This window comes from Sorghum bicolor, chromosome 3, assembly GCF_000003195.3.
Source record: "Sorghum bicolor cultivar BTx623 chromosome 3, Sorghum_bicolor_NCBIv3, whole genome shotgun sequence".
NCBI classification, from domain to species: domain Eukaryota; kingdom Viridiplantae; phylum Streptophyta; class Magnoliopsida; order Poales; family Poaceae; genus Sorghum; species Sorghum bicolor.
In genome coordinates, this window is record NC_012872.2 from 56714996 (window position 1) to 56725839 (window position 10844).

General features: G+C 42.1%; 1 protein-coding gene across 1 annotated transcript; it reads left to right on the top strand.

Moving 5' to 3' along the window:
- Window positions 7665–10009, top strand: LOC8084872 (cytochrome P450 72A11). The gene is made up of 4 exons (XM_002455954.2): window positions 7665–8292; window positions 8495–8739; window positions 8944–9325; window positions 9423–10009. The coding sequence occupies exons 1-4, from the start codon at window positions 7747–7749 to the stop codon at window positions 9846–9848; spliced, it is 1599 nt and encodes a 532-aa protein (XP_002455999.1). The 5' UTR covers window positions 7665–7746; the 3' UTR covers window positions 9849–10009.

Below are 10844 nucleotides of genomic sequence, written 5' to 3' on the forward strand. Positions count from 1 at the left end.
TATGCATGCTCCGGTGACGGTGAGTGTATAATGCCTTAGTTTTTTCACAAAGGACAGCAAAATTTTGCTACAAGTTTTATTTGGAACAAGAAAATACAAAGTGCTAGCCTAAAAACACATAGCTAGATGGGCCACGCCATCCTTTGAATGACTTCAATTCGGTAGAGCTTATTCGCTAATCTGAAAAGTCATGACTGAAAGTACTGTTCGTTGATTTATTCTCGACTCAACCCAACTAATGCTGCTCATCAGCGCACCTAAACCAACTCACACTAAACACCAGAGTATCATCAATCGGCGAAGACAACTATATAAAAACAAAGAAAAAACAAAAAAAAAGAACCTGCCCATCAAATGCCATATTGCAATAGACTTCTCAAAGAAACCATGGTGAGGGCCGGCCAAATGACACAGAGGTACCCATGACATTGCCTCCATGAAGGTCAAGACACCAACGACACCGTCATCACTAGCCCAAGGACTGAATTGGGTTTTCACCCAAAAGAAAACCACCAAGATGGGATGGGGAGGCACAAAGAAGAGACACCTTCATGAAGGGCTGTCATCAGGGGCTCATGCCCCAACCTATGCTGCGAGCCAAAACACCTCGAGAAGAGCAAATCTACTATAACAACGATGACACATAATGACGTAAATGGATAATGTAGCAGCAAGAAACACTTACTGAGCAAGCAAAGGTCCCAAATACACACTAGAGGTCACACCAAAGACTGAGCAATAATGTTGAGATAACACTTAATGTTAGGGCTGTTGCCCGATTGCCCATGAGGAAGCAAGCACCAACCACCATAGAACCGAGACAAACAACTACAAATAGCACGCAGATTTGGCCATCTCGCACGTAGATCTTACCATTGGCCACACGTAGTAAAAGTTTTACCACAAGTTTTATTGGAACAACAAGATACAAACAATTTCAGTCTGTTCATTTGGCTAATAAGCCATGGCTGAACGTACTGTTCATTGATTTGTTGTGAGAGAAAAATACTACTGAATAGCTCAAGTGAATAGAGGCCAAAAAATTTTGGTGGAAACCTTTTAGCTCAAAAACCACATAGCTAGAGGGGTCACACCAAGCTCAAAATGATTTAATTTCAATTTGATACTAAGACTTAGTCAAAGAATCAACCCAACTGAAGTCACATACGAGCACAACTAAACCAATTGGCACTAAACACCAGGAGTACGAACGACATCCTAGAGCAAACTGAAGGATGAGGGAGACGAAGGCATGGAGTTAGAGGTACTCCTGGTGTACGAAGGCTTCTCGCTTGCCTCTAGTGATGGCGTTTCTTTTTCTTCTTTGTTAGTACGAATGATGTCACTAGAGCAAACTAAGCGAGGGGAAAAGCGAGATGCCAAGCTCCGCTCGCTTGTCTGAATAGTCATTACTAAAAGTATTGTTCGTTAATTTATTGTGAGAGAAAAATACTGCTAGCTAGCAGAAAAAAATAGTGTTTATAAGACAAGTAAACGGAGACCGTGGTCCTCACTACCTGCTACAGGCCTCCGACATGCAACTTTGCTGATGGCCGGCGAAGGCATGGAGTTGAAGGTACACGAGGGCAAGAGCAGATAACTAGATGAGGAGAGCCTAGTAGCCTAGTCAGGATGACGCGGTGTCAATTTTGGTGTCCAACGCCCTAGTTTTATTGGTAAGCTTAACTTCTTTTCCTTGAAAACATGTGGGAGAACATAACCTTCATTCTAAAGCATTTTTTTCACATCTCCTGTACATTGCAGCGCCAAGAATTGAGCTTAATTTCAGGTGCCACTCTCCAGAATACCAGTAAGCATGTTGCAACCTTAGTAATATTAGTCACACCCTTAATCAATATGTCTATCGCGGACCCTAATCAATATGGTTGCATACACCCAAATCTCTATACCTATTGTGGCCCTAATCAGTATATCTATAGCGGCCCTAATAATCATCAGTATGTCTGCTACGGCTCCTAATTGGTTTTAAACGTATCGACCACTAAACAAAATGGATGCGACAAAACCTAATCAGGCCTTGTTTAGTTCCGAAAAAATTTCATATTTCAGCACTGTAGCATTTTCGTCTTTATTTGACAAATATTATCCAATCATAGACTAACTAGGCTCAAAAGATTCATCTCGTGATTTACAGGCAATCTGTGTAATTAGTTTTTATTTTCACATATATCTAATGCTTCATGCATGTGCTACAAGATTTGATGTGACGGAGAATCTTGAAAAGTTTTTGGTTTTCGGGGTGAACTAAACAAAACCGCAGTACATTTAATTGTAGCAAAATCCTACAACCAAACCAGATCAACCATAGCATATATTTTTGTAATATATGCTAATTTAGTGTCATGAACATAAAAAATTTAGTTAAGATATTTCTTGAAATTGATTTATTTAGACTCGGAGAGGTGAGAATGAACTCGTCCGACTGAACTGAGGATGATGAGAGCACTGTTGAAGACTGTTGTAGGCCAGCGGCCGGACAAGGATGAGCACGAGGATGAAGAGGGCCAACATGTGAATGTGAACATGACGAGAAAAAGAGCTAACAAAGAAGGAAGCAAAAGAAATGTAGTTTGGATTGTAGAATAACGATTGCATTTGATGCTTCTTTTAATAAGGCCTTGTTTAGATCTAAAATGTTTTTGGATTTTGACACGGTAGCAATTTCGTTTTTATTTGATAAACATTGTCTAATAGTAATTAGGTTTAAAAGATTCGTCTTGTGATTTACAGGTAAACTATATAATTAATTTTTGTTTTCATCTATATTTAATGCTCCATGCATGTGCCACAAGATTCGATGTGACGAAGAATCTTAAAAGTATTTCGTTTTTTGAGTGAACTAAACAAGGCCTAAGTGCAGGAGTGCGGAAACTTCTCTCGATATAGGCCACATGAATAACACATCCGATAATTTATAGTACTATTACCATATTTTAGTCGTGACTGTATACAAATACGCGTGCCCTATAAAATACCGACGACACAACTGGCCATTTGCGTCCATATCAGGAAAACTACGAGACAGCCTTGTCGCTTACACCTACTAATTTGCTATTTTTTTGTCGCAAGTGTGCTGATTTCCCAGCATGTTTTTCTTGCCCATTTTCCTGGAATCATGTCAGAGCGAGCTTTTTTAAGAATGGGCTCCAAGCGTATATTAAACAGAAGAGATTATTTTACACCACAACAGACCAAAGAACAGATAAATGAAATTAAAAACACGACGATGAATTGAGATCTATAAAATCAAAGAGATAAAAATTAACCTATGTCACCGCTGAACAGAGAGGCCTTTTTTATATAAATATACTTAAAAGAGTTTGTTGATGTGTAACAAGAAAAATCATAGGCTGTTTCTAAAATATACATAGGATAGTACAGAAAATGGATAATAAGACAAATAACCTTTGAAAATAAAGTACATCAAAGACCAAACCAGTTGTCTTCTTCCTTAGATCTAATGCTTGCGAGAATTTGAAAGTTGCATATGATAGAATGTAAAAAAGACACCTGCAAATACCCTCGTCAAACAAGACTTTGAAGACCACATAACAATGAGATCTAGTATCAACACAAAGAACATAAGCTAGTGGAGCCCTCCAGGAAATATAGGCTAGTCTTTACCATCAGAACTGGGCGGTGGAGATGCTGGATCTTGCTGCAAATAGACTAAAAAAAGAGGCAGAAATCACTATATCAAAAGCCAACAAACTGGTTCCCAAAATAAATCCACCAACTGCCAAGATGTAAAGAAAACCAACAATGATCTGACAGACCATGATCCTACTAGCCCTTCGTCAACGCCAAAATAAACATCGCCGAGATAGGGGAGGTCAAAAAGAGGCTTTATTTCAATGCATCATTGTCGCCACCACTTTATTGATAACACCAGAAATAAAATACAAAACTGAAAGCTTAATTTGGTTTTAGTAATTAATGACATTAAGTTGCTAATGCCTTTGTATTAAAGTGATTTGAGTTAGCCATAGCAACACAAGTGATGAAGGAGCAAAGTGGCATGGAGTGGTGGCCACATGATCACAAAGAGATGAAGTTTGAAGATGGAAATGAAGATTATGGTGATCAAGCACTTGATGATGGAAGTACAAGGGAACTTCTCAAAAGGAAAAACATGAACTTGGATAGTTATAATTGTGTGCTTTGTCTCCAAGGTGCTGAGGAATCCCTCCAACACCTGTTTTTTCACTGCTCTTTCGCTCAGTGCTGCTGAAACCTGTTGGGAATGGCAAATTTGATTCAGAATGTCACTGTGGCAACATTAACTCTATTCAAAGCTCATCTACGAATGCCAATCTTCATGGAAATTGTGATCTCCATGCTCTAGGCCATCTGGATGCAGAGAAATGACTGTATCTTCAAGAATCTGCAGCACTCCATTCAAAATTGCAAGATCATCTTCAGAAAAGAACTCGCCTGGCTTAAGCTCAGAGCTAAGGAAGATTATAAGCTTCTGCTGGACGCATGGCTGCACAGCTTTGTATAATGAATCTTATTTTATTTATTTCTTTCTTTGTTTCTTGAACTTTTGTTTTGGGAATAGTTTGTAAAGTTTGATTTTTTCAATAAAAGTCCAGTAGGGGGTCACCCCTCCTGTTTCATCAAAAACAAGCACTTGATGATGGACAAAGAGTAAAGTGATCAAGGCAAAGGTATAACCATAGGATTTTGCTTTTGCCCTCTAAGTCGAGTAGAGAACTGATTGACTAGATTCAGGATAGATAACCGACTATCAAGAGGGGCAATCATAGTCATCTCATGAATCAAGTGTTACTAGGTCAACATCTTAAGTATATGCATTAGGATCTAATAAAGTGTTAATATAACTCCTTTGAAGATAATGTTTATGAAAATGCTAACACACATGCACATGGTGGTATACACTCGTGGTGTTAGCACATTTAGTGGTTTTGTAGAAATGGAATGCCTATTTTCCATTGCGTCGGAGGAAAGTTTCGGCAAAGTAGCGCGAGTATTTCTTAATGAGAAACACTCGTCAGACGCTGGGTCAGACAGTATCGGACGCTGAGCTCGTGTCCGACAAGTGCAGCACAGTTAGGCACAAAGTGTTTTGCACGTTGGAGCGTTCAACGCTTTAGCGTCGGAGTGTCCGACACTCACGGGCACAATGGCTTGCTCAGTCATGAATTGAGCAACTAACACTGAGAGTGTCTGATGCCCTAGCATCGGACGCATCTAGTGTGCGCGTGAGGTTTTTTGAACTTTACTGAGTAGCGTCCGGTGTGAGGTGGTGCATCCGATGCCTGGCATCTGACGTGTCCGACACATGCTTCAGTTGTTCGTAATTTCTCAGTGACCATTGAAGATTAACGAGTCACATTCGAAGAGTGGCACATGGCGAGATATAACACTTGTGGCAGGCGAGCGTCTGACGTCGGGCCACGTCTGACCGGCATGCGTCGGAGTGTCCACGCCCCAAGTTTGCTCCTAACGGCTAGCCATGAGTGGAACATTATAAATAGAAGGTGGCCGGGTTTAGGGAGCTCTCTCTTGCATATATGAATACTTGAGGCATACTTTTAGCTAGAGAACATCCCCTCCACTAATCTCCTTGCTTGATTGCTCATCCTAGTGAGATTAAGTGAGATTCAAGTGCATTACATTGATAGTTGTATCTAGTGGCACTTGATCCTTGAGTTGGCTGCAGATTTCTTGTTACTCTTGGGTGTTACCTGACACCCTAGACGGCTTGGAGAGCGATGGTGTTGAGCTCGTGATTGGAAATTGTTTCAAGCCTCATCAATTGACTTGTGAGGAGTTCTTGAGCCTTCTCCGTGGGAGATTGCATTTGGCTACTATAGTGATTGCTCGTGGCTTAGAGGATCCCCATCTTGTGAGTGGATGTGCGGCATGCCCGTTGAGAATTTGGCTTTGATTGCCAATTAGCTCGTGATCCATCAAGTGGGTGTATCGCTACAACGAGGACTAGCTTGCCGGAAAGCAAGTGAACCTCGATAAAAAATCATGTGTCATCTCTTGCCGAGGATTTCATCTTGTGGATGCAATTGTGATTGATTTTTGGTTATATCTCTACTCTTCAACGTCGGTATAAGAATCATCACTCACTCCTTTAATTACTTACTTACCTTGCTAGTTGTTTAGCTTGTGTAGCTTTGTTTCTAGGTTAAGGAGTAGAGCTAGGTGTTGTCTTGCCTTGTTGATTTGGTTTGGTAATAGCTTAGTTATACTAGTGCTAGAACTGCTTCGTCATTTCTTTTACTAACAAACTTGTTTAGTTGAGCTTGTAGAATTTTAAATAGGCTATTCACCCCCTCTAACCATTTGGACGTACACAAAAACCCTAGACGAACCGTGCATAAGTTGGGAGAGAGGGGATAGACCAATGAGGCGGCATGAGGAGAGGAGAGGACCAGAAGAGAGCCTCATGGGAGGAGCAGTTTGTCCTAATACCAAGGAGGCCTTTTTTGTGAAAACATAGGAGGCCTAATTTATTATTGTGCTATGGAAGAAAAAAAGAGGGATCCAATGACAACCAAAATCAATAGCCCATATTTAGGATGGGCCAATACCCCGCATGTAGATGAGAGCATCTCCCTTTAGAAGTTTGACCAAAGTAAAGTTACATAAAAAATACTAATATTTATAATACAAAATAAATAATCCTAAAATAACTATGAAATGCATTTTTATGGTAAAACTAGTTGGAGATATGATGTTAATAGTTACTATAAATTTGGTTAAAGTTAAACTAATTTGACTTATACAAATCCGTTATATTTATGGATGGAGGGTGCAAATAGGTAGCATCGCTGTCAATGTCATGATATACAGGCATACAACAGCACAAGGTAGCCGTGAGCCAGCAAAAAACTTTGCTCCAGAGATTTCTCTCTGGACTTTGGCGAAACTAGTAGTAGTACTGAGCTGCTCGTTTGCTTGAGCACAAAGTAGCCCAGCTCGGACTTTGCCATGACTGGGCCTGCGGCTGCGACATTGGGCCAGTTGGATTCGTCACCTGGGCCTGGCACTCAAGGTCCAATGTCTACGCGGCACGGCCGAGGCCCGAGGCCCTACCACACTTGCTGATTCGCGAAAGCGTGTCATGTGAGACTATGTTTTTTCTTTAAAAAAAACTGTCATGTGAGACTATTATCCGAAGCAGAGTCGCCACAGTTTGTCTTAAAGAAGACTCTAGATTGTGGTGCGGACTGCGGAGTGCTCCAGGACCATTACCCCAGGAAGCAACTAAGCAAGTACTCCCTCTATCTCAAATTATAAATTATTCTAAGAATCATAGAGAGTTAAATTTTTCTAAGTTTGACCAAATTTATATGATAAAATAATAATTATTATGATACCAACTAAGTATCATTAGATTTTTTTTTAATTATAAATTATAAATCTTAGTATTTCTCTTTATAAGTTTGGTCAAACGTGAAAATACTTTGACTCTTATTCTATTCTTGGAATGACTTACAATTTGGCATGAAGGAAATACTGTACAATCTTCCAACTGATGACAATATAGTAAACCAAGTAACAAACCAACAGAGGAAGTCTCTGTGCTTCTGTCTCCGACGTGACGAGCGAAACCATGACGAAGACTCGTGGAGGAAGCCTAGAAGAACCAACCAAAAGTCCAAAGCTCGCGGTCGGTCTCACCACGGCTATTTCACCACATCTGTCCTCCCGAGCAACTGTCGCACAAATAGACAGGGTTCAGCCATGGCGATTATTCTTTGTGCATCACCCGCAGCGCCGCTATGGAGCTTGTTGTTCTGCGCGCTCGGTGCCCTGGCAGTGGCGGCCCTGTGGGGGGCATGGCGGGCGCTGGACCGGTTCTGGCTGCGGCCACGGAGGCTGGGCCGCGCCCTGCGGTCACAGGGCTTACCTGGCACGGCGTACCGCTTCCCCTCCGGCGACATGACGGAGTTCCTCCGCCTCGCCGCCGCGGCGTACTCCGAGCCCATGCCCCTCGCGTCGTCGCCGCACGCCGTCGCTCCTCGAGCGCTTCCCTTCGACCACAGCATCACCAGGCAGCACGGTAATCTCGCCGTGACCTGGTACGGGCCGGAGCCGAGAGTGATCGTGAACGACGCCAAACTCATGCGGGAGATCCTGGGAAACAAGCACGCCGGCGTGTTTGGGAAGCAGAAGTCTGTTCTTTGGGTCGAGAGGCTGCTGGCCAACGGCCTGACGACACACCAAGGCGAGAAATGGGCCACGCACCGGAGGATTATCAACCACGCCTTCCATCTCGAAAAGCTCAAGGTCACTTCTTTACACACAACCTCGATCTATCTATATTGGCTCACTGTCTGTTGCAAATATTATCGGACTCTTTGCAATACTGATTCATTCACCTGAAATTGCACAAGCCTATGCTTGACAAAACTTAAATTTGAAAGTCCGATAGTTTGCTCTGGTGTAACTGAAACAGCGAATTGACTGGTTTTCTTTTTTTTTTTGGCAGAGGATGTTGCCAGATTTCGCCGCATGTTGCAGTGAACTGATAGGCAGATGGGAGAACTCTGTAGGCTCTGAGGGTGTGCAGGAGATAGATGTGTGGCCGGAGTTCCAAAATCTCACAGGTGACGTCATCTCCCGCGCGGCGTTTGGGAGCAGCTTGAGTGAAGGGAGAAGGATCTTCCAGTTGCAATCGGAGCAAGCACAAAATGCTGTAAATATGGCAAACAGGATGCATATCCCAGGCTACAGGTAAGCTCGCTTGAATATTTATTTTCAAATTTGGTACATGGAGCTGTCAGAGACTCAGAACAACTAGTACTGTAGCATATCTGAAAAACACCAGGTCACCAGCAGCTACCCACTGTCCACTGACCAGAAGAAAAATGGCATCAGCAGGCGCTATCCTTGTATCTTGAACCCTGTTCTCAAAGATGTGTTGATTTCTTTACATAGGTTCCTACCAACAAAGTTAAACAAAAGGATGAAGGCAAACGCGCGTGAAGTTGAGACACTTCTGAAAGGCATTATCTCAAAGAAGGAGAGGGCAATGAAGAACGGACTCGGTAACGACGACCTACTAGGATTGTTACTGGAAACCAACACTAAAGAAAGCCAGGAAAGTGGGAGCACCAAGGCAATGATGAGTACAGAGGACATAATCGGGGAGCTGAAGTTGTTCTACTTCGCAGGGATGGAGACAACCGCAGTGCTGCTCACATGGACAATGGTGCTTCTGAGCATGCACCCTGAGTGGCAGGATCGCGCAAGGGAGGAGGTTCTTCGCATATTTGGGAAGAACCAACCGGACTCTGAGGGGATGAATCAGCTCAAAACCGTGAGTTCAGAAATGCCAATACATAACATTCAGACATTTTTCTCGTTTCAGTCACATATCTATACAAAGCTCCAGCTGACGCCTTTTTGTGTCGCAGGTTACAATGATATTACACGAGGTTCTAAGATTGTACCCGCCTATACTGCTACTTGGCCGGGAGACATATCAAGAAACAGAGCTTGGAGGGGTCAGGTACCCACCTGGCGTTGTATTTTCATTGCCAATTGTGTGCATCCACCACAACCCGGGAGTTTGGGGAGAAGATGCAGACGAATTCAGGCCAGAGAGGTTCGCGGAGGGCGTCTCCAAGGCATCCAAGGACGCGCCGGCGTTCTTCCCGTTCGGCTGGGGGTCGCGGATATGTGTTGGTCAGAACTTCGCATTACTGGAGGCCAAGATGGGCTTAGCCATGATCCTGCAGCACTTCTTGTTCGAGCTCTCTCCGTCTTACACGCATGCACCGTGCGCGGTCTCCACTCTGCAACCACAGTATGGGGCGCAGATAAAGCTTAAGAAACTCTAATTTTTACTAAGTGGCCAGCGAGCCATAGAAATATGTTTCCCATAACTAGTGCTTAGCTGGTGATCTTGGAAGGGGTCGTATGGCTGTCAATTTATGATTATAAATATATAATCTATTAAATAGTGTGTTTACATGATCAAGATCAAGGCGCTTAAATAGCATTTGTAGTGATCGCTAACACACACTAGTGGTGATTTCGTCACTTTATGGATGTGTGGTATTCTATTTGATAAAAGAGAGGTGTTATGGGCGAAAATTGAGACATAGGTCAAATTTCTTCGGTCGTCCAAAAAATTGTTTTTTCTTGGATGACCATTCAGACCTCCTCTCATCACCTATGGATCCTTCAACATGCTTTTCTTCGTGAGTGATAAATATGTATATTATGTTTTAATAACCATGAAAAGTATATGTTCTTAATGACACATAATCATATACAAATGAGAATAAATTATTTAAGATTTTATTAATATCTATGACATATAATTTACAGAAAATTTTACTTTGATAATTTTATACATTTTAATTTATAAACATTTGGCATGTCTACATCGATAATATAATTATGAGTAAAGTCTGATTCACTCCTGTAGCACCCGGTTTTAAGAACAAAACCAGATACACACCATATGTGAGCCCAGAAAGTCAAATCTCACATATAGCCACAAATAGGGGTAATATCAATAGACAATGCTTATATATATAACGTACTTAGTATAAAAGATATAACCTTAGTCAACAAACAGCGGAAAGACACTCCGTTCTTCAGGCGAAAGCTCCAAATCCACAGGGACAACTGACTGGTTGAGCACAAGCCTAAACTCTTCTCCAACTTGCAAGCTGGTACCCATCCGGGATTTTTATCCAAATAAAATGTAAAGGCAAGCGTAAGTACATCTCGTACTCAGCAAGAATAACATAGGGTTCATGAGGCTCAAAGGCTAGACACTGGTTTTACTGCATGTAGCTTTTAGTTGTCACAATTTTAGCATATGA

Bases quoted from the DNA above. Each gene is read 5' to 3' on its own strand.
- LOC8084872 (XM_002455954.2), top strand. From the start codon at position 7,747: ATGGCGATTATTCTTTGTGCATCACCCGCAGCGCCGCTATGGAGCTTG. The intron at 8,293-8,494 runs GTCACTTCTTTA...TTTTTTTGGCAG, and splicing joins TCCATCTCGAAAAGCTCAAG to AGGATGTTGCCAGATTTCGC. The intron at 8,740-8,943 runs GTAAGCTCGCTT...TTCTTTACATAG, and splicing joins ATGCATATCCCAGGCTACAG to GTTCCTACCAACAAAGTTAA.